The sequence below is a fragment of the Somniosus microcephalus genome, unplaced genomic scaffold (assembly GCF_052327205.1).
Source record: "Somniosus microcephalus isolate GS21.2 unplaced genomic scaffold, FLI_Smic_1.0 unresolved_chr4, whole genome shotgun sequence".
Taxonomy (NCBI): Eukaryota; Metazoa; Chordata; class Chondrichthyes; order Squaliformes; family Somniosidae; genus Somniosus; species Somniosus microcephalus.
In genome coordinates, this window is record NW_028225182.1 from 32,691,525 (window position 1) to 32,715,529 (window position 24,005).

At 52.9% G+C, this 24,005-nt stretch overlaps 1 protein-coding gene across 6 annotated transcripts in view; it reads right to left on the reverse strand.

Annotated features, from left to right (window-relative positions):
- The window catches only part of LOC147090484 (neuroligin-1-like), a 1,435,039-nt gene that overhangs the window by 1,241,658 nt on the left and 169,376 nt on the right, over positions 1-24,005 (reverse strand). For all 6 annotated transcript variants that reach the window (XM_085977252.1, XM_085977250.1, XM_085977255.1 and 3 more), the window contains exon 2: positions 13,103-13,802. In XM_085977252.1, coding sequence (XP_085833378.1) covers positions 13,103-13,583 — 481 coding nt within the window. In that variant the 5' untranslated portion in view covers positions 13,584-13,802. The remainder of the gene's footprint in view (positions 1-13,102; positions 13,803-24,005) is intronic.

Sequence of the window (24,005 nt, forward strand, 5' to 3'; positions counted from 1 at the left end):
CTTGACCCCTGCCTCAGATGATGTCACGGCGGATACGGATTTTGCGCGAGGGTAAAGTCATCAAACTCACACTCCAAGTGGGAGGTCACACATGATGGGGGCAACGGGTCAGGAACAACGCTAGCCACGGTGGCACCAATCCTCCCGCCCAAGAACCAATCGAGTGCTGCTCCGAGGTAGAGGGCGGGATTTGTGAATTCATCACGCGACCTCTGGTAACTACTTCCTGTGCCGTTTCAGCAGGGTCAAAGGCCATGCCTGTTCCACATGTTTCCTATCTGATTTCCGTGACAGATGTTTCCTGTCCATTCTTGTGACAGATGCTCGACGCCCATGTCTACCCTGTGAGGCTCCTTTGGGACGGTTCCCTACGTCAAAGCCGGCCGTTAAATTCCACTTTCTCCTCCATCACATCGCCACTGAGGAAGAGGAAGCCAAACTGCTCCTCGCAAAGGACAAAAAGAGCTCCCCCGATGGCTCGGAGGGGAAATTGCACCGGCCGATGTGGGAGAGACCAGGAAAGTCAGACTTTCCATCCAGTGACTTCAGGAGAGGGTCTAACCCATACCCCAGTGAGTAGGCCACAGCTAGAGTACTGCGTACAGTTGTGGTCACCATGTTACAGGAAAGATGTGATCGCACTGGAGAGGGTGCAGAGGAACTGTACGAGGATGTTGCCAGGACTGGGGAATTTTAGCTATGAGGAAAGATTTGGAGAGGTTGGAGTTATTTCCTTTGGAACAGAGGAGGCTGAAAGGAGATTAAATTGAGCTGTATAAAATTATGAGGGGCCTAGATAGAATGGATAGTGAGGACCTATTTCCCTTAGCAGAGCGGTCAATAACCAGGGGGGCATAGATTTATAGTAATTGGTAGAAGGATTAGAGGGGAGTTGAGGAGAACTTTGTTCACCCAGAGGGTGGTGGGGGTCTGGAACTCACTGCCTGAAAGGGTGGTAGAGGCAGAAACCCTCATCACGTTTAAAAAGTACTTGGATATGCGCTTGAAGTGCCGAAACCTGCAGGGCTACGGACCAAGAGATGGAAAATAAGATTAGGCTGGATAGTTGTTTTTCAGCCGGCACAGACACGATGGGCCGAATGGCCTCCTTCTGTGCCGTAACTTTCTATGATTCTATGTATTTTTTGAGGAGGTAACAAGGAGGGTCGATGAGGGTAGAGCGTTTGATGTAGTCTACATGGATTTTAGCAAGGCTTTTGATAAGGTCCCACATGGCAGACTGGTCACAAAAGTAAAAGCCCATGGGATCCAGGGCAAAGTGGCAAGTTAGATCCAAAATTGGCTCAGAGGCAGGAAGCAAAGGGTAATGGTTGATGGGTGTTTTTGTGACAGGAAGGATGTTTCCAGTGGGGTTCCGTAGGGCTCAGTACTAGGTCCCTTGCTTTTTGTGGTATATATCAAGGATTTAGACTTGAATGTAGGAAGTATGATTAAGAAGTTTGCAGATGATACTAAAATCGGCTGTGTGGTTGATACTGAAGAAGGAAGCTGGAGACTGCAGGAAGATATCAGTGAACTGGTCAGGTGGGCAGAACAGTGGCAAATGGAATTCAATCCGGAGAAGTGTGAGGTAATGCATTTGGGGAGGGTTAACAAGGAAAGGGAATACACATTAAATGGTAGGACACTGAGTAGTGTAGAGGAACAAAGGGACCTTGGAGTACATGTCCACAGATCCCTGAAGGTCAAGTAGATAAGGTGGTTAAGAAGGCATACAGAATACTTGCCTTTATTAGCCGAGGCATAGAATACAAGAGCAGGGAGGTTATGCTCGAACTGTATGAAACACTAGTTAGGCCTCAGCTAGAGTACTGCGTGCAGTTCTGGTCACCACATTACAGGAAAGATGTGATTGCACTAGAGAGGTACAGAGGAGATTTACGAGGATGTTGCCAGGACTGGAGAATCTTAGCTACGAGGAAAGACTGGATAGGCTGGGGTTGTTTTCCTTGGAACAGAGGAGGCTGAGGGGAGACCTTATTGAGGTGTATAAAATGATGAGGGGCCTAGGTGAAGTGGATAGAAAGGACCTATTTTCCTTAGCAGAGGGGTCAAAAACCAGGGGGCACAGATTTAAAGTAACTGGTGGAAGGTTTAGAGGGGATTTGAGGGGGAGAATCTTCACCCAGAGGGTGGTGGGGGTCTGGAACTCACTGCCTGAAAGGGTGGGAGAGGCAGAAACCCTCATCACATTTAAAATGTACCTGGATATGCACTTGAGGGGCGGTAACCTATAGGGCTATGGACCAAGAGCTGGAAAGTGGGATTAGGCTGGATAGCTCTTTGTTGGCCGGCAGAGACACGATGGGCTCAACGGCCTCCTTCCATGCCGTAAATTTCTCTGATTCTATTCTATGATTCTATGCACCCCAGTGAGAGTCACTGCCTGTGGACAGCGTCTAACCCATTCCCCCAGTGAGAGTCAATGCCTGTGGACAGGGTATAACCCATTCCCCCAGTGAGAGTCAGTGCCTGTGGACAGGGTCTAACCCATTCCCCAGTGAGAGTCAGTGCCTGTGGACAGGGTCTAACCTATTCCCCAGTGAGAGTCAGTGCTTGTGGACAGGGTCTAACCCATTCCCCCAGTGAGAGTCAGTGCCTGTGGACAGGGTCTAACCCATTCCCCAGTGAGAGTCAGTGCCTGTGGACAGGGTCTAACCCATTCCCCAGTGAGAGTCAGTGCCTGTGGACAGAGTCTAACCCATTCCCCCAGTGAGAGTCAGTGCCTGTGGACAGGGTCTAACCCATTCCCCAGTGAGAGTCAGTGCCTGTGGACAGGGTCTAACCCATTCCCCCAGTGAGAGTCAGTGCCTGTGGACAGGGTCTAACCCATTCCCCCAGTGAGAGACAGTGCCTGTGGACAGGGTCTAACACATTCCCCAGTGAGAGTCAGTGCCTGTGGACAGGGTCTAACCCATTCCCCAGTGAGTGTCAGTGCCTGTGGACAAGGTCTAACCCATTCCCCAGTGAGAGTCAGTGCCTGTGGTCAGGGTCTAACCCATTCCCCCAGTGAGAGTCAGTGCCTGTGGACAGTGTCTAACCCATTCCCCAGTGAGAGTCAGTGCCTGTGGACAGAGTCTAACCCATTCCCCCAGTGAGAGTCAGTGCCTGTGGACAGGGTCTAACCCATTCCCCCAGTGAGAGTCAGTGCCTGTGGACAGGGTCTAACCCATTCCCCAGTGAGAGTCAGTGCCTGTGGACAGGGTCTAACCCATTCCCCCAGTGAGAGTCAGTGCCTGTGGACAGGGTCTAACCCATTCCCCCAGTGAGAGACAGTGCCTGTGGACAGGGTCTAACACATTCCCCAGTGAGAGTCAGTGCCTGTGGACAGGGTCTAACCCATTCCCCAGTGAGTGTCAGTGCCTGTGGACAAGGTCTAACCCATTCCCCAGTGAGAGTCAGTGCCTGTGGTCAGGGTCTAACCCATTCCCCCAGTGAGAGTCAGTGCCTGTGGACAGTGTCTAACCCATTCCCCAGTGAGAGTCAGTGCCTGTGGACAGAGTCTAACCCATTCCCCCAGTGAGAGTCAGTGCCTGTGGACAGGGTCCAACCCATTCCCCAGTGAGAGTCAGTGCCTGTGGACAGGGTCTAACCCATTCCCCCAGTGAGTGTCAGTGCCTGTGGACAGGGTCTAACCCATTCCCCAGTGAGAGTCAGTGCCTGTGGACAGGGTCTAACCCATTCCCCAGTGAGAGTCAGTGCCTGTGGACAGGGTCTAGCCCATTCCCCAGTGAGAGTCAGTGCCTGTGGACAGAGTCTAACCCATTCCCCAGTGAGAGTCAGTGCCTGTGGACAGGGTCTAACCCATTCCCCAGTGAGAGTCACTGCCTGTGGACAGGGTCTAACCCATTCCCCAGTGAGAGTCAGTGCTTGTGGACAGGGTCTAACCCATTCCCCCAGTGAGAGTCACTGCCTGTGGACAGGGTCTAACCCGTTCCCCAGTCAGAGTCAGTGCCTGTGGACAGGGTCTAACCCATTCCCCAGTGAGAGTCACTGCCTGTGGACAGGGTCTAACCCGTTCCCCAGTGAGAGTCAGTGCCTGTGGACAGGGTCAAACCCATTCCCCAGTGAGAGTCAGTGCCTGTGGACAGCGTCTAACCCATTCCCCAGTGAGTGTCAGTGCCTGTGGACAGCGTCTAAGCCATTCCCCAGTGAGAGTCAGTGCCTGTGGACAGAGTCTAACCCATTCCCCAGTGAGAGTCAGTGCCTGTGGACAGCGTCTAACCCATTCCCCAGTGAGAGTCAGTGCCTGTGGACAGGGTCTAACCCATTCCCCAGTGAGAGTCAGTGCCTGTGGACAGAGTCTAACCCATTCCCCAGTGAGAGTCAGTGCCTGTGGACAGGGTCTAACCCATTCCCCAGTGAGAGTCAGTGCCTGTGGACAGGGTCTAACCCATTCCCCAGTAAGAGTCAGTGCCTATGGACAGGGTCTAACCCATTCCCCAGTGAGTGTCAGTGCCTGTGGACAGGGTCTAACCCATTCCCCAGTGAGAGTCAGTGCCTGTGGACAGGGTCTAACCCATTCCCCAGTGAGAGTCAGTGCCTGTGGACAGGGTCAAACCCATTCCCCAGTGAGAGTCAGTGCCTGTGGACAGCGTCAAACCCATTCCCCAGTGAGTGTCAGTGCCTGTGGACAGAGTCTAACCCATTCCCCCCAGTGAGAGTCAGTGCCTGCGGACAGCGTCTAACCCATTCCCCAGTGAGAGTCAGTGCCTGTGGACAGAGTCTAACCCATTCCCCAGTGAGAGTCAGTGGCTGTGGACAGGGTCTAACCCATTCCCCAGTGAGAGTCAGTGCCTGTGGACAGGGTCTAACCCATTCCCCAGTGAGAGTCAGTGCCTGTGGACAGGGTCTAACCCATTCCCCCAGTGAGAGTCAGTGCCTGTGGACAGGGTCTAACCCATTCCCCAGTGAGAGTCAGTGCCTGTGGACAGGGTCTAACCCATTCCCCAGTGAGTGTCAGTGCCTGTGGACAGGGTCTAACCCATTCCCCAGTGAGAGTCAGTGCCTGTGGACAGGGTCTAACCCATTCCCCAGTGAGAGTCAGGGCCTGTGGACAGGGTCTAACCCATTCCCCAGTGAGAGTCAGTGCCTGTGGACAGGGTCTAACCCATTCCCCAGTGAGAATCAGTGCCTGTGGACAACGTCTAACCCATTCTCCCAGTGAGAGTCAGTGCCTGTGGACAGCGTCTAACCCATTCCCCAGTGAGAGTCAGTGCCTGTGGACAGGGTCTAACCCATTCCCCCAGTGAGAGTCAGTGCCTGTGGACAGCGTCTAACCCATTCCCCAGTGAGAGTCAGTGCCTGTGGACAGGGTCTAACCCATTCCCCAGTGAGAGTCAGTGTCTGTGGACAGGGTCTAACCCATTCCCCAGTGAGAGTCAGTGCCTGTGGACAACGTCTAACCCATTCCCCAGTGAGAGTCAGTGCCTGTGGACAGCGTCTAACCCATTCCCCAGTGAGAGTCAGTGCCTGTGGACAGGGTCTATCCCATTCCCCCCAGTGAGAGTCAGTGCCTGTGGACAGGGTCTAACCCATTCCCCAGTGAGAGTCAGTGCCTGTGGATAGCGTCTAACCCATTCCCCAGTGAGTGTCAGTGCCTGTGGACAGCGTCTAACCCATTCCCCAGTGAGAGTCAGTGCCTGTGGACAGGGTCTAACCCATTCCCCAGTGAGTGTCAGTGCCTGTGGACAGGGTCTAACCCATTCCCCAGTGAGAGTCAGTGCCTGTGGACAGCGTCTAACCCATTCCCCCAGTGAGAGTCAGTGCCTGTGGACAGCGTCTAACCCATTCCCCAGTGAGAGTCAGTGCCTGTGGACAGAGTCTAACCCATTCCCCAGTGAGAGTCAGTGCCTGTGGACAGCGTCTAACCCATTCCCCAGTGAGAGTCAGTGCCTGTGGACAGGGTCTAACCCATTCCCCAGTGAGAGTCAGTGCCTGTGGACAGGGTCTAACCCATTCCCCAGTGAGAGTCAGTGCCTGTGGACAGCGTCTAACCCATTCCCCAGTGAGTGTCAGTGCCTGTGGACAGCGTCTAACCCATTCAATACAAATCGCTTTATTGGCATGATAAGGTACATCTTATGTTGCCAAAGCATCAAAATACATTTATGGTTGAACACTTAAACGCGGTTCCATTCATACAGTGTATAAACAGGTATATCCCTGAGTTTATAAATATACATTCGCCTTGTTTATATATACTCTTGTCTTAGTTTACTGGTTGTCCCTCTGTTCATGGCAAGCTGTAACATAGTGTGCCGCCAGTGTTACACAGCTTCTCTCCTCCCCCAGTAGGAATGGGAGTTTTTGGTTGTCAGTCAGATTTCTGAATTCAGGGCATATTTGTGAGAATTTTTGGTAGAAATTCTCTCTGATGCCCTGATATTTTCCACAGGCTGTGAGGAAGTGCATCTCTGTCTCAACTACTCCCTGACTGCAGTGAGAGCATATCCTGTCTTCTCTTGGCAGCCTGGTCTGCCTGTGTCTGCCTTTTTCGATCGCTAGGCTATGTTCGCTAAGTCTGTACCTTGTCAAGGTTCTTCTCAGTTTGTTATCCTTTACCATGGTCAGGTAATCAGCTATGTTGTATTGTCTGTTTAGGGCCAAGTAGCAATTGAGTTTGCTTTGGGTTTTTGTTGTTTCTGCCCAATATGACAGATATTTTTCCTTTTGCTTAGCGACGATTGTGTTGGGTCGAATTCTTTGTGTTACCCTGTCACTGTCCTGGGACTGGTTATTGTTAGTATTGTTATTAGTTAGTTTAATGAGTCCCAGGACAAGTTGACTGAGGGTATTCTTCTTTATGGTCAGCTCTTGGCATTTCAGGGCGTCGTAGTGATAGCATTGGGGGTTGCTCATTTGTAGGTGATTCCAAAATTTGGTGGCTCTTTTTTGGATAGTGATTATTAATGGGTATTGGCCTAGTTCCGCCCTGCATGCGTTGTTTACTGTTTTCCTTTGAGTCCGGAGGATACTTTTACAGAATTCCGCATGTAGGATCTCAATTGGGTGTTTGTCCCATTTTGCAAAATCTTGTTGTGTTAGTGGTCCCCAGACCTCACTGCCATAGAGTGCAATTGGTTCAATTACTGATTTGAAAATTTTGAGCCAAATGCTAATTGGGATTTCTATTTGGATTGATTTTTTGATGGCATAGAAAGCCCTTCTTGCTTTCTCTTTCAGTTCATTCACAGCCAGTTTGAAGTTTCCCGTAGAACTGATTTTTAAGCCCAAGTATGTGCAGTGAGTGGTTTGTTCAATTTTGGTTGTTCCTACTGTGAAATTTATTGTGGGTCCATGTTGTTTGGATCTTTGCTGGAACACAAGGACTTTGGTTTTTTGGGGATTTATTGTCAGGGCCCAAGTCTGGCAGTACGACTCCAGCAGGTCCAGGTTCTGCTGTAGACCCTCCTTAGTTGGTGACAGCAGAACCAGGTCGTCGGCATAGAGGAGGAATTTAACCTTGGATTCATATAGGGTGAGGCCGGGTGCTGTAGATTGTTCAAGTAGTTTTGCCAATCCATTAATGTAAATATTAAAGAGTGTCGGTGAGATTGGCGAGCCCTGCGTCACCCCTCGCCCCTGTGGGAAGTATTTTGTTTGTTTGTCTCCAATTTTAACTGCACATTTATTGTTTGTATACATTGATTTAATTACATCATATGTTTTCCCTCCTACCCCGCTTTCGATAAGTTTCAGGAATAAACCGTCATGCCAGATGGAGTCGAAAGCCTTCTAGAAATCTACAAAGCATGCGTAGATTTTGCTTTTGTTATGGTGAACGTGTTTGTCAATTAGGGTCTGTAGGGTGAAGATATGATCGGATGTTCTATAGTTTGGCAGGAATCCAATTTGGCTTTTACTCAAGACATTGTACTCTTCAAGGAAGTTTATAAGTCTTTTGTTTTATAACTCCCCCCAGCAGTTGACACATATTATCTCACATCACAGGTTAACCAGGACCTCACCCTTGTAGTTGAATGGATTCATGTTTGCTGATTGATTGGAACACAACAGGAGAGAAATGACTCAGTTTCATGACTCAAAGTATGCATCAGCAAGACGCGATTAACACATTTTTTTTATGCTTCCTTTTCAGGGTGACCCACTGTGATCCATGGACCAATCCCTGGCAAGGAGGGTTGGGTCGGGCCCTTACGGCAGGCATGTTGATGCCAGTCTGCAGCTCGTATGAGAATGTTGTGAGTTGGTCTACCACCCCTCACTTTGTTGGCAAGCTGCTCCCCACCCCTCCACTCCCCTCCCCATCTCTCCACGCCCCTCCCCATCTCTCCACACCCCTCCCCATCTCGCCACTCCCCTCCCCATCTCTCTTCTCCCCTCCCCATCTCTCCTCTCCCCTCCCCATCTCTCCACTCCCCTCCCCATCTCTCCACTCCCCTCCCCATCTCTCCACTCCCCTCCCCAACTCTCCTCTCCCCTCCCCCTCCCCTCCCCATCTCTCCACTCCCCTCCCCATCTCTCCTCTCCCCTCCCCATCTCTCCACTCCACTCCCCATCTCTCCTCTCCCCTCCCCATCTCTCCACTCCCCTCCCCATCTCTCCTCTCCCCTCCCCATCTCTCCACTCCCCTCCCCATCTCTCCTCTCCCCTCCCCATCTCTCCACTCCCCTCCCCATCTCTCCTCTCCCCTCCCCATCTCTCCACTCCCCTCCCCATCTCTCCACTCCCCTCCCCATCTCTCCACTCCCCTCCCCATCTCTCCACTCCCCTCCCCATCTCTCCACTCCCCTCCCCATCTCTCCACTCCCCTCCCCATCTCTCCACTCCCCTCCCCATCTCTCCTCTCCCCTCCCCATCTCTCCACTCCCCTCCCCATCTCTCCACACCTCTCCCCATCTCTCCACTCCCCTCCCCATCTCTCCACTCCCCTCCCCACCCCTCCACTCCCCTCCCCATCTCTCCACTCCCCTCCCCATCTCTCCTCTCCCCTCCCCATCTCTCCACTCCACTCCCCATCTCTCCACTCCCCTCCCCATCTCTCCACTCCCCTCCCCATCTCTCCACACCTCTCCCCATCTCTCCACTCCCCTCCCCACCTCTCCACTCCCCTCCCCACCCCTCCACTCCCCTCCCCATCTCTCCACTCCCCTCCCCATCTCTCCACTCCCCTCCCCATCTCTCCTCTCCCCTCCCCATCTCTCCACTCCCCTCCTCACCTCTCCACTCCCCTCCCCATCTCTCCTCTCCCCTCCCCATCTCTCCACTCCCCTCCCCATCTCTCCACGCCCCTCCCCATCTCTCCACTCCCCTCCCCATCTCTCCACTCCCCTCCCCATCTCTCCACTCCCCTCCCCACCCCTCCACTCCCCTTCCCATCTCTCCACTCCCCTCCCCATCTCTCCTCTCCCCTCCCCATCTCTCCATGCTTCTCCCCACCCCTCCACTCCCCTCCCCATCTCTCCACTCCCCTCCCCATCTCTCCTCTCCCCATCTCTCCACTCCCCTCCCCATCTCTCCACTCCCCTCCCCATCTCTCCTCTCCCCTCCCCATCTCTCCACTCCACTCCCCATCTCTCCACTCCACATCTCTCCACTCCCCTCCCCATCTCTCCATGCTTCTCCCCACCCCTCCACTCCCCTCCCCATCTCTCCACTCCCCTCCCCATCGCTCCACACCCCTCCGCATCTCTCCACTCCCCTCCCCATCTCTCCATGCTTCTCCACACCCCTCCACTCCCCTCCCCTCCCCATCTCTCCTCTCCCCTCCCCATCTCTCCACTCCCCTCCCCATCTCTCCACTCCCCTCCCCATCTCTCCTCTCCCCTCCCCATCTCTCCACTCCCCTCCCCATCTCTCCACGCCCCTCCGCATCTCTCCACTCCCCTCCCCATCTCTCCACGCCCCTCCGCATCTCTCCACTCCCCTCCCCATCTCTCCACTCCCCTCCCCATCTCTCCTCTCCCCTCCCCATCTCTCCAATCCCCTCCCCAACTCTCCTCTCCCCTCCCCATCTCACCTCTCCCCTCCCCATCTCTCCACTCTCCTCCCCATCTCTCCACTTCCCTCCCCATCTCTCCACTCCCCTCCCCATCTCTCCACTCTCCTCCCCATTTCTCCACACCCCTCCCCATCTCTCCACGCCCCTCCGCATCTCTCCACTCCCCTCCCCATCTCTCCCCTGCTCTCCTCACCTCTCCCACCCCTCCTTGAAACATAGAAACATAGAAGATAGGCGCAGGAGTAGGCCATTCGGCCCCTCGAGCCTGCTCCGCCATTTAATGAGATCATGGCTGATCATCCAAATTCAGTACCCGGTCCCTGCTTTCTCCCCATATCCCTGGATCCCTTTAGCCTTAAGAAATATATCCAACTCCTTCTTGAATATATTTAATGAATTGGCCTTAACTGCCTTCTGTGGCAGAGAATTCCACAGGTTCACCGCTCTCTGGGTGAAGAAATTCCTCCTCATCTCTGTCCTAAATGGCTTACCCCTTATCCTTAGACTGTGACTCCTGGTTCTGGACTCCCCTACCATCGGGAACATCCTTCCTGCATCTAGTCTGTCTAGCCCTGTTAGAATTTTATAAGTTTCAATGAGATCCCCTCTCATTCTTCTAAACTCTAGCGAATATAAGCCTAATCGACCCAATCTCTCCTCATACGTCATTCCTGCCATCCCAGGTATCAGTCTGGTGAATCGTCGCTGCACTCCCTCCATGGCAAGAACATCCTTCCTCAGATAAGGCGACCAAAACTGCACACAATACTCAAGATATGGTCTCACCAAGGCCCTGTACAACTGCAGCAAGACATCCCTGCTCCTGTACTCGAATCCTCTCGCTATGAAGGCCAACATACCATTTGCCTTCTTAACCACCTGCTGCACCTGCATGCTTACCTTCAGCGACTGGTGCACAAGGACACCCAGGTCTCGTTGCGCTTCCCCTTTTCCCAATCTATTGCCGTTCAGATAATAATCTGTCTTCCTGTATTTGCCACCGAAGTGGATAACCTCGCATTTATCCTCATCTCTCCCCACACCTGCAAAACCCCACCTCTTCAAACTCCACCCCTCCACTCCTCTCCCTCCACTCCCCTCCTTTCCTCTCCCCTTCACTCTCCTCCCTCCCCTCCTCACCACTTCCCTCCCCTTCCCTCCTCTCCCTCCACTCCCCTCCTTTCCCTCCCCTTCACTCTCCTCCCTCCCCTTCCCTCCTGTCCCTCCACTCCACTCCTTTCCCCTCCCCTTCACTCTCCTCCCTCCCCTCCTCACCCCTTGCCTCCCCTCCTCTCCCTCCCCTCCTCTCCCTCCCCTTCCCTCCTCTCCCTCCACTCCCCTCCTTTCCCCTCCCCTTCACTCTCCTCCCTCCCCTCCTCACCCATTCCCTCCCCTCCTCTCCCTCCCCTTCCCTCCTCTCCCTCCACTCCCCTCCTTTCCCCTCCCTTCACTCTCCTCCCTCCCCTCCTCACCCCTTCCCTCCCCTCCCCTCCCCTCCATTCCTTTCCCCTCCACTTCACTCTCCTCCCTCCTTTCCCCTTCCCCTCCCTCCCTTCCCCTGCTCTCCCCTCCCCTCAGATCCCTCCTGCCGAGGAACAGAACTTTGCGCGTTGTGAGATGACGGGGGGAAGAACCGTCCCCTCCAAATGGGCGCCAGCCCGACCAAAACCGAATGGGGTCAGGGGTCAGATCCTCCACACAGGTGAGCTCCTCACCGCGGCCTCGCTGTCCTCGGAGGAAACGCAGAGCCGAGGCCAGAAATCAGAGAAAGGCCAGGACGTTCTCGCACTCCTAGCGACTGTTGCCGAGCGACCCTGGCACCAAGTGATGGCCAAGGTCGCCAAGGTCGTCCGTTACCCTCTTGACCACAATCCGCCATCCGTGTCCAAGGGAAACCAGGAACAAAACAGGAGAGCAAGTGGCCAGAATAAAATGGGTTCACACCCTCTCCACCCCGACCCCCCAAAAAACACGGATGTATGTTAACGAGGCGCTATCATTACGAAAAAACATTCCTTCGCGTTGGGGAGAAGGTAGACGATCGATGCATCATTATCCTCACAACATCACTTGGAAACATCAGCTTGAACATGAATTGCGTCTCATTGCTTTGTACGTTTAGAAAGAAATGGAAAAAAATAAAAGTTTTTGCCAAAGACCACGCTCCTTTAAGAAGGGCGAGGGGGGGTGGGGGGGTGCAGGGGGGTCGTCACTGCCGGAGGCCAGGTCAGACCATAAATCGCGGACCTCTCTTCTAATGCCTCCGCTCTGTCGCCGTACCAACCAATGTAGCGAAGAAACACACGTGGGGTTCTGACGGGCGAAGGGTTGAGGGCGACCCCCCCCGCAAACGTGATTGGCTAATGTGCCTGATAGATAGGGGTTGCCAACCCTCCAGGATTGGCCTGGAGTCTCCAGGGGTGAAAGGTCAACCTCCAGGACACTGCGGCCAGCAACGCCACTGAGAGAAAATAAAATCACAGTGCCTGACATAAGAAAACTACTAGGCACTTGGTCTAAGCGTTAAACAAAGCTTTAATCAACTGTTTTACAACATGGAGGTCTAGTTGTGTCCTTCACTGGTTCCTGTTAAGAATGTCCTGCGCAAGCTGGGCCCGTGCCCGAGTATGTATACTCTCCCTGGACAGCGCCACCTGTAGGCCACTCAGTATTATTTCATAAGTCTTTCTTTCATGAATGACTGATTCATGTCAGGGGCAACGGAATATTTTTTCTTTATTATTTCGAGAAATATCGGAAGATGGAGGGGGCGGGGTGGGGGGACGGAAAAAAGATGGTTTGACTGGCAGTCACGAACCATCCAATCGGGGAGCGAAGAGTCTGTTCGCTGTCCGATTGGCTGCGGGGGAGGCGGGGTTAGCGACAATGGATGTGTAGGGTGGCCAATGGCGGGGAGCGGTCAGAGGTCATGTGGTGACCCTTCCAGGAATGTCCAATGAAAAGTCACGGAGCTCAAAGGCCAATCGAGGTGGGTCAAGCTCCTCGGCCCAAAGGGTTGCCCCGTTGACATGGTTGCGGGCCCTCCCCAATGTCCTCCCGCCCCCACCCACCCACCCACCCCAGGTAAGTGCCCACGTGCGTCCCATTGGGGCTTACCGTTCTCGGTGGGGACGTAGATGTTGAGGTAGAGGCAGTCCTCGCTCTGGTCCTGGATGTAGGTGGCCACGTCGTCGAGGTTGGAGAGAAACCAAACGGGGAGCATGACCTCGGGCAGCATGCCGTGGATGTTCTGCGGGCAGACGGGGGCGAACTGGGTGGCGTTGCGGACGTCGGTCCAGGAGGCGGGCGCCTCGGGCGGCTGGAAGCGCCGCTCGCCCACGGGCGGCGTGGCGAAGGGCACCCCCAGGTACTGGACCACCGGGCCCAGGATCTCGTTGTTGAGCTCTTTCCTCACCCCCCTCAGCTTGCCGTAGTTGGTGGTGACCACCGGGTACATCTCGTCTTGCTTCTGGCAGGACAGCAGGCCGAAGCAGGCCACGGCCTCCAGCGTCCACAGCAAGAGGCTGAGATCGGACGGCCTGCTCCGCAGGAGGAAGTCAGGGCACGCCTGGCCCTGTGCAGCGGGCATTTTCCTCATTGACCGCCCTTCACTGTCCCAGAGCGCTTGGCGAAACCCGGTACGGCCCGCTCACTGGCCTCGACTTAAAACCTTCTCGGCCAACAAGTATCAGCAGATCAGACGAGGTGGTCTCACTCCTTTCTTCCCTTGGTACTCCATTCCGTGCCTTAGCCTTCCATGCGGCAACCGTGTGGAGTCAATGCAAGTCTTCTCTCATGACACCCGGGTTCTCAGATCCTGCAGTGAGATAAAGGAAAGACTATTATTCCCATGGCCAGAGTGTGAATCAAAGATGGAACAGGTAGCTCAGAGGGAAAAGAGTTGCCCTGATCAATAGGTTAAAAAGGCGCCAGTCCCATGAACAGGTGGCAAATTTGATCGTACATGGCGCAGTGTTAGCATGCTGACCTTTCACCCCTCCAGACCCAAGTTCCAATCCAACCCAGGCCGACGGTGATCAGGGGTGAAAGCACGCCGTGAGTTCAGGGGAGGGTTTCTTAATCTTCAAATTCTCATCCTTGTTCTCAAATCCCTCCGTGGCCTCGCCCACCCCTCACTATCTCTCGAATCTCCTCCAGCCCCACCACAATCCTCCGGGATCTCTGCGCTCCTCCGATTCCGGCCTCTTGCGCATCCCCCGATTATAATCGCTCCACCATTGGTGGCCGTGCCTTCAGCTGCCTGGGCCCTAAGCTCTGGAATTCCCTCCCTAAACCTCTCCGCCCCTCTCTCCTCCTTTAAGACGCTCCTTAAAACCTACCTCTTTGACCAAGCTTTTGGTCATCCCTCCTAATATCTCCTCATCTGGCTCGGTGTCAAATTTTGTCTGATAATCGCTCCTGTGAAGCACCTTGGGACGTTTTACTACATTAAAGGCGCTTTATAAATACAAGTTGTTGTTGTTAATCTGCCCGGTGGGGGGCGAGGGGTGAGTTGCTCGAACCCGCCCAGGGAGCTCCAATCCCTGCACCCCGATTACAGCGATGCCACGTGGTTCGCCCCCGCCCCCACCCCTCAAATATCAGACTGAAGTAACACTTCGGTGGTGGCTACGGGCACTCTGTGTGTATTAACCCTCAAATCATTCTCCCCTCCTGCCCTGCAGGCGCTGACCAATACTGGGGTCCTTTCACAACCTCAGGACGTCCCAAAGCTCTTTACAGCCAATGAAGTACTCTCTCGAAGTGTGGTCAATTTGCGCACAGCAAGCTCCCACAAACAGCAGTGTGATAGTGACCAGATAATCTGTTTCAGTGATGTTGGTTGAGGGATAAATATTGGCCCCAGGACACCGGGGAGAACTCCCCCCTGCTCTTCTTCAAAATAGTGGCCGTGGGATCTTTTACATCCACCTGAGAGAGCAGACAGGGCCTCGGTTTAACGTCTCATCTGAAAGACGACACCTCCGACAGTGCAGCACTCCCTCAGCACTGGCACCGGGAGTGTTGGGCTGGATTATGTGCTCAAGTCTCTGGAGTGGGGCCTCGAACCCACGACCTATCTGACTCAGAGGGAGTGCTAACCCAATGAGCCACGGCTAACACACAACCATAGGACAGCCCAGGTTGTAAATCTGTGGAATTCTCTGCCCCAGAGAGCTGAGGAGGCTGGGTCATTAAATATATTTAAGGTGGAGATAGACAGATCTTTGAACAATAAGGGAGTGAAGGGTTATGGGGAGCGGGCAGCGAAGTGGAGCTGAGCCCAAGATCAGATCAGCCATGATCTCATTAAATAGCGGAGCAGGCTCGAGGGGCCAAATGGCCGACTCCTGCTCCTATTTCTTATGTTCTTATAACCTTAAAATTAGAGCCAGGCCGTTCACTACAAGCCCACCGACTCCCACAGCTACCTGGACTACACTTCCTCCCACCCCGCTTCCTGTAAGGACTCTATTCCATTCTCCCAGTTTCTCCGTCTCCGCTGCGTCTGTCCTGATGATGCCACCTTCCATACTAGTGCTTCCGACATGTCTTCCTTTTTCCTCAACCGAGGATTCCCCTCTACTGTGGTTGACATGGCCCTCGACCGTGTCCGTTCTATTTCCCGCACTTCTGCTCTCACCCCTTCCCCTCCCACCCGTAACCACGATAGGGTTCCCCTTGTCCTCACCTTTCACCCCACCAGCCTCCACATTCAATGGATTATCCTCCGCCATTTCCGCCACCTCTAACGTGATCCCACCACCAAACACATCTTCCCCTCACCTCCCTTTTCAGCATTCCGTAGGGACCGCTCCCACCACGACACACTGGTCCACTCCTCAATCACCCCAGAAAGCCCGGGCACGAGACACACACCGACGGTTCAAACAGTGGCCCCCGAGCTGCTGTGTCGCGACCACGCCACAGGCTGTTGGAAAGCGAGGGGGGCTCTCCCTCTCACCCCGTGGTGCCCCCCAACTAACCCCCCCCCCCAGCAAACACAAGCCAGGAGCGAGCCAAGCTTCATCCTCAGTGTCACTCCCTGCAGGAGGTTTCCACAGTCGCCGGCGGCGAAGCCAGGCAATGAATGAAAGATGGAACTGTGCAATTCCATTTGATTTATGCTGACCAAAGCATCGCATCCGAGCGACGGGACACAGCACTGATCCGCGGTGGGGCTGGAGACGAGTGCTAGACTCCGGGCAAGCTGCACACACGCACGCACCTAGGACACGAGAATAAAACCCGTCTCCCTTGCGTTGATACAGCCTCTCGGGTGAAGGCGAGACTGAGTTTGCCTGTGCTGCCTGTCCCACCCCACCCTTCTTGAACCAAAAAACATACTACCTGCTCATTCGCAAGGATGTGAAAGGCGCTAGATAAATGGAATCGGAGTAACTGCGTTCAGTTCTGGGCCCCGCACCTCAGGAAGGGTATACTGGCCTTGGAGTGGGTGCAGCGCAGATTCATCGGAATGATACTGGGGGCTTAAAGGGTTAAATTATGAGAGACTGGGCTTGTATTCCCTGGCGTGTAGAAGATTAAGGTGTAATCTAATTGAGGCGTTTAAGATGATTAAAGGGTAGATAGAAAGAAACTATTTCCTCTGGTCAGGGAGTCCAGAACAAGGGGCCTAGGTTGGGCCTATACTCATTGGAGTTGTTCAATAAGATAAGGTGATCTTATTGAAACATATAAGATACTGAGGGGGCTTGACAGGGTAGATGCAGAGAGGATGTTTCCCCTCGTGGGGAAATCTAGAACTCGGGGGCCTAGTTTCAGAATAAAGGGTCGCCCTTTAGAACTGAGATGAGGAGGAATTTCTTCTCTCAGAGGGTCGTAAATCTGTGGAATTCTCTGCCCCGGAGAGCCGTGGAGGCTGGGTCATTAAATACATTTAAGGTGGAGATAGACTGATTTTTGCAAGATAAGGGAGTGAAGGGTTATGGGGAGCGGGCTGGGAAGTGGCTTTGAGCCCAAGGTCAGCCTTGATCTCATTAAATAGTAGGGCAGGCTCGAGGGGCCAAGTGGCCGACTCCTGCTCCTATTTCTTATGTTCTTATAACCTTAAAATTAGAGCCAGGCTGTTCACTACAAGCCCACTGACTCCCACAGCTACCTGGACTACACTTCCTCCCACCCCGCTTCCTGCAAGGACTCTATTCCATTCTCCCAGTTTCTCCATCTCCGCCGTGTCTGTTCTGACGATGCCACCTTCCATACTAGTGCTTCCGACATGTCTTCCTTTTTCCTCAACTGAGGATTCCCCTCTACTGTGGTTGACACGGCCCTCGACCGTGTCCGTTCCATTTCCCGCACTTCTGCTCTCACCCCTGCCCCTCCCTGCAGGAACCACGATAGGGTTCCCCTTGTCCTCACCTTTCACCCCACCAGCCTCCACATTCAACGGATCATCCTCCGCCATTTCCGCCACCTCCAACGTGATCCCACCACCAAACGCATCTTCCCCTCACCTCCCCTTTCAGCATTCCATAGGGAACCGCTCCCTCCGCGACACCCTGGTCCACTCCTCTATCACCCCCATCAGCCCTTCTCCTTCACCCGGCACCTTCCCGTGCAAGCGCAGGAGATGCAACACCTGCCCTTATACCTCCTCCCTTCCCACTGTCCAGGGCCCCAAACTCGCCTTCCAGGTGAAACAGCGATTTACTTGTACTTCGTGCAATTTAGTATACTGTATTCGCTGCTCACGATGCGGTCTCCTCTACATTGGGGAGACCAAACGCAGATTGGGCGACCGCTTTGCGGAACACCTCCGTTCAGTCCGCAAGGGTGACTCTGCGTTTCCGGTCACCTGTCACTTTAATTCTCCGCTTCACTCCCACTCTGACCTCAGCGTCCTCGGCCTCTTGCACTGTTCCAACGAAGCTCAACGTAAGCTCGAGGAACAGCACCTCCTCTTTCGATTGGGCACTTTACAGCCTTCTGGGCTCAACACCGAGTTCAACAATTTCAGACCAGAACCCCTGCCCCCATTCTTCAGGCGCTATGATTTTGCCATCCCCATTTGCAACATTTTATCTTTCCTGCCTCCTGCCTTAGTGCAGAATATTCCTTCAGTTCCTTCGCTCCTCCCGCACCACCCCGTACGCCCGCCCGCACCCCCAGCTCCCCCCCACCACCCCCCCCGTCTCTGCACCTGCTTAATATCTGTCACATCTCCAGCCTTTTCCAGTTCTGATGAAGGGTCCCAGACCCGAAACGTTGGGCTGAATTTTGTCATTGGGGGCGGGCTGGGGACGTGTCAGGTGGTCGGCGAGTCAGGGCCCCGCCTCCGATGTGAGACGGGACACAAGTGCGATTTTGCCCTAATTGGGCTCTTGTTTTCCAGCGTGTGGGAACCCCTGGCCCAATGAGTCTTTTAATACTCAAACTCACCTCCGAAGACGTCATCTACGCAGCTGGATTTAAGGCCTACAAGCAGCCTTGGTCCTTTTCCAGCCTTACAACATTATCAACATACTTCTGAGGGATTCCAACTGCTACTATGTCCAGCACCAGACCAATGTGTGCACCCAGATTCGATGAGGCCTCCCTCCAAGCTCTGGTGGAGGGAGCAAGAGCAAACGCTCCTGGGGACCCCCTGTAAATACTGACACACTCCTGGGGACACCCCCTGTAAATACTGGCACACTCCCGGGGACCCCCTGTAAATACTGGCACACTCCCGGGGGCCCCCTGTAAATACTGACACACCCCCGGGGACCCCCTGTAAATAATGACACACTCCCGGGGACCCCCTGTAAATACTGACACACCCCCGGGGACCCCCTGTAAATAATGGCACACTCCCGGGGACCCCCTGTAAATAATGACACACTCCCGGGGACCCCCTGTAAATAATGACACACTCCCGGGGACCCCCTGTAAATAATGACACACTCCCGGGGACCCCCTGTAAATAATGACACACTCCCAGGGACACCCTGTAAATACTGACACACTCCCGGGGACCCCCTGTAAATACTGACACACTCCCGGGGACCCCCTGTAAATATTGACACACTTCCGGGACCCCTGTAAATACTGACACACTCCCGGGGACCCCCTGTAAATAATGACACACTCCCGGGGACCCCCTGTAAATACTGACACACTTCCGGGGACCCCCTGTAAATACTAACACACCCCCAGGGACCCCCTGTAAATACTGACACACCCCCGGGGACCCCCAGTAAATACTGACACACCCCCGGGGACCCCCTGTAAATACTGAAACACTTCCGGGACCCCCTGTAAATACTGACACACCCCCGGGGACCCCCTGTAAATACTGACACACTTCCGGGGACCCCCTGTAAATACTGAAACACTTCCGGGACCCCCTGTAAATACTGACACACACCCTGGCTCCCCCTGTAAATACTGACACACTCCCGGGGACGCTCTGTAGATACTGACACACTCCCTGGGTCCCCCTGTAAATACTGACGCACTCCCGGGGACCCCCTGTAAATATTGACACACTCCCGGGGATGCCCTGTAGATACTGACACACTCCTGGGGACACCCTGTAAATACTGACAAACTCCCGGGGACCCCCTGTAAATACTGACACACTCCCGGAGACCCCCCTGTAAATACTGACACACTCCTGGGGACTCCCTGTAAATACTGACACACTCCCGGGGACTCCCTGTAAATACTGACACACTCCCGGAGACCCCCCTGTAAATACTGACACACTCCCGGGGACTCCCTGTAAATACTGACACACTCCTGGGGACTCCCTGTAAATACTGATGAATTCCCAGGGCATCCTGTAAATACTGACACACTCCCGGGAATTAAGGAGAAACTTCTTTACCCAGAGAGTGGTGAGAATGTGGAACTCGCTACCACAGGGAGTGGTTGAGGCGAACAGCAGAGATACATTTAAGGGGAAGCTGGATAAACACATGAGGGAGAAAGGAATAGAAGGAGATGTTGATGGGGTGAGATGAAGAGGAGTGGGAGGAGGCTCGTGTGAAGCAGAAACACCGGCACGGACCAGTGAGGCCGAATGGCCTGTTTCTGTGCTCTACATTCGATAGATCATCACTCCAGGGTTGGGATTCAGCATGGCGGCGTTCCCGTCCAGGATCCTGGTCGGACCATAGCGCAGGTCAGGGAATCGGGCTTACCTTCAACCCGTGCTCTCCCCGCCTGTGGAGCCACACCGAATTTAGCTTCGCCAATCATAGGCTCTTACAGCACCAAGGGAGGCCATTCGGCCCATGGTGCCTGTGCCGGCTCCTTGAAAGAGCTCTCCAATCAGTCCCACTCTTTCCCCATAGCCCTGCACATTTCTCCCCGACAAGTATTTCTCCAATTCCTCTTTTGTGAAAGTTCCTATTGAATCTGCTTCCACCGCCCTTTCAGTCAGCGCATTCCAGATCACAACGACTCGCTGCGTAAAAATAAAAACTCTCCTCATCTCCCCCTCTGGTTCTTTTACCAACAAGCTTAAACCTGTGTCCTCGGGTTACCGACCCTCCTGCCACAGGAAACGGTTTCTCCCTATCTACTCGATCAAAACCCTTTGTAATTTTCACCAATTTGTTAAAGGGGAAGGAGGTAAGTTAGCCAAACACTTTGGCGTGTCCCTTTAAATGTCCTGGATCCATTAAAATGATCTACCCATATTCGTTTTCTCCTGGACTCCCTTGATTTTCATGCACACACCTATTACGGGAAGAGAGCATAATAATTCGGAGCAGGAGGAGGCCACATTTGGCCCCTCGAGCCTGCTCCGCCATTCAATAAGATTTAGAATGGCTACAGCACAGAAGGAGGCCATTCGGCCCGTCGAGCCCGTGCCGTCTCTCTGTAAGAGCACTTCAGCTAGTCCCACTCCCCCGCCCTTTCCCCGTAGTCCTGCAATTTTTTTTCCTCCAAGTACTTATCCGATTCCCTTTTGAACACCACGATTGAGTCTGCCTCCACCACCCTCTCGGGCAGTGCATTCCAGATCCTAACCACTCGCTGCGTAAACAAGTTTTTCCTCATGTCGCCTTTCGTTCTTCTGCCAATCACCTTAAATCTGTGTCCTCTGGTTCTCGACCCTTCCGCCAATGGGAACAGTTTCTCTCTGCCTAGACCCCTCATGATTTTGAACATCTCTATCAAATCTCCTCTCAACCCTCTCTGCTCCAAGGAGAACAACCCCAGCTTCTCACGTAACTGAAATTTCTAAGCAGGTTTACTGCTATATAGGTAGCTTATTATTGCACAGCAATTAGTATATATACACAGGTACGATAGCAAAATATTGCAGATGTTGGAAATCCGAAACAACAACAGAAAATGCTGGAAAAACTCAGGTCAGGCAACATCCGTGGAGAGAAATTTGAGTTGACATTTCAGGTCGAACCCTTCTTCAAAACTGGAAAGAAAAGCAAATAGATCGAAGGCAGGGCTGCGATCGGACAAAAGAAGTGAAAGAAACAAAAGCAGTAAAAGAGACAATAAAAGGTATTCGAAGCTAGACAAGATGGTAATAGGCTGAGATTAGGTGTAAAGTGTACCGGCAGGGCAAGAGATAGCTGCCAGGTGTGAGAGAGAAACAAAAGGAAAGGGGGGGGGGGGGGGAAAGGAGTGAAAAAATACATACACCTATCCAGTAGAACAACAAATGGATATTATTTCCTGATGGCCATGAAGTCTTGGCAATAGGTCTTGCCTGACAGTAATGGGTACTGAAATAAAGAGTAGCTTGCCTTTCAAAAGCTAGGCTTTATTAACCTTAAAAAAACAGCAGTACATGTTAAGCACCCAGTCTCAACCAAGCTGTAGAGAACTGAATTTAAGATGGCCACCACAGGTCACATGGAATCAACTAACCAATAATTTTACAGCATATATCTCAAGGCAGCCAATTACAATGCTTCTTATAAAACAAGAATAATCACCACAGGTACCAATTTAGAATGTTCTTTTGAGCCACTAGCACCTCCAAAACCATTGAAACTTCATAGAAGAAAACTGTGTACAGAAATTAGGCTTTTGGAGACATCTAAAAGTAGCATTCGCTAAAGGTAAGCTGAAGACAATCCAGAATTGAAAGAAATTTCTAGTGGTAAAATAGTCTCAACTCAATTTAATTTGTTCATCGGTTTCTTTAGGACAAATGGAAGATCATGGCTGATCTTCTACCTCAAGTCTACTTTCCCGCCCGACCCCCATATCCCTTGAGTCCCCTAGAGTCAAGAGGACAGCCAATGAAATGCTTCAGTCAGGGGGTTGCGTCAATGTCCCGGTTCGGTGATTGGCCTCCACTTTGGAGAAACCAGTCCCACTCACTCTGCGATTGGTCACCGAGCTAAACCAGCCCAAGCCGCTTATCCCCAAACTGCCTATTCAAAGTGACTTCCAGCAACCTTTGTCTCAAGAAGACTAGGTGAAAGGTCAAGGTGCAGAGTTCAGATACCGGAAAGAGTGGAAGAGAAAAGTGAGATAATTCAACTTATTTTAAGTAAGTTGGCTTGACGAGGACCTTCACTTTTAAAAGCTCTCTCCTGGGCATGGCCCAGACATCCTTCCGAGATAGCAAGGATGGGCCTAGTTGGCATGTGCCTCAAGCTAACAAGGACCTTTCCGTGTCAGCCGTGGCTCAGTGGGTTGCACTCTCGCCTCTGAGTCGTAAGGTTGTGGGTTCAATGTCCACACTGGAGACTCGAGCACAAGAATCTAGGCTGACACGCCAAGGGAGTGCTGCACTGCCGGAGGTGCCGTCTTTCGGTTGAGACATTAAACGGAGGCTTCGCTCCATCCTCTCAGGTGGACGTGAAAGATCCCGTGACACTATTTCGAAGAAGAGCAGGGGGGGGAGTTCTCCCCGGTGTCCTGGGGCCAATATTTACACCTCGATCAACATCCCGAAAAAATAGATGATCTGGTCATTATCACATCGCTGCTTGTGGGAGCTTGCTGTGCGCAACTTGGCCGCTGCGCTTCCTACATTACAACAGTGAGTACACTTGGAAAAAGTGCTTCATTGGCTGTAAAGTGCTTTGGGATGCTGCGAAAGGCGCTATAGAAATGCAAGGTCTTCTTATAGATCACATACCCAGAGAGTGGTGAGAATGCGGAACTTGCTACCACAGGGAGTGGTTGAGGCAAATAACGCAGATGCAGTTAAAGGGAAGCTAGAGAGAAAGGAATAGAGGGTTATAGAAACATAGAAACATAGGAGCAGGAGCAGGCCGTTCGGCCCCTCGAGCCTGTTCCGCCATTCAATGCGATCATGGCTGATCATCCAAACTCAGTACCCTGTCCCTGCTTTCTCCCCATACCCCTTGATCCCTTTAGCCTTAAGAAATATATCCAACTCCTTCTTGAATATATTTAATGAATTGGCCTCTACTGCCTTCTGTGGTAGTGAATTCCACAGGTTCACCACTCTCTGGGTGAAGAAATTCCTCCTCATTTCTGTCCTAAATGGCCTACCCCTTATCCTTAGACTGTGACCCCTGGTTCTGGACTCCCCGACCATCGGGAACATCCTTCCTGCATCTAGTCTGTCCAGTCCTGTCAGAATTTTATAAGTTTCAATGAGATCCCCTCTCATTCTTCTGAACTCCAGCGAGCACAAGCCCAATCGACCCACTCTCTCTTCATTCGTCATTCCTGCCATCCCAGGTATCAGTCTGGTGAATCTTCGCTGAACTCCTTCCATGGCAAGAACATCCTTCCTCAGATAAGGAGACCAAAACTGCACACAATACTCAAGATGTGGTCTCACCAAGGCCCTGTACAACTGCAGCAAGACATCCTTGTTCCTGTACTCGAACCCTCTCGCTATGAAGGCCAACATACCATTTGCCTTCTTAACCGCCTGCGGCACCTGTATGCTTACCTTCAGTGACTGGTGCACAAGGACGCCCAGGTCTCGTTATGCTGATAGAGTAAGATGGTTGGAGGCTCGAGTGGAGCATAAACGCCGGCATGGACTGGTTAGGTCAAATGGCCTGTTCCTGTGCCGTATATCCTATGAATCATGTCGACTAATGCTCAC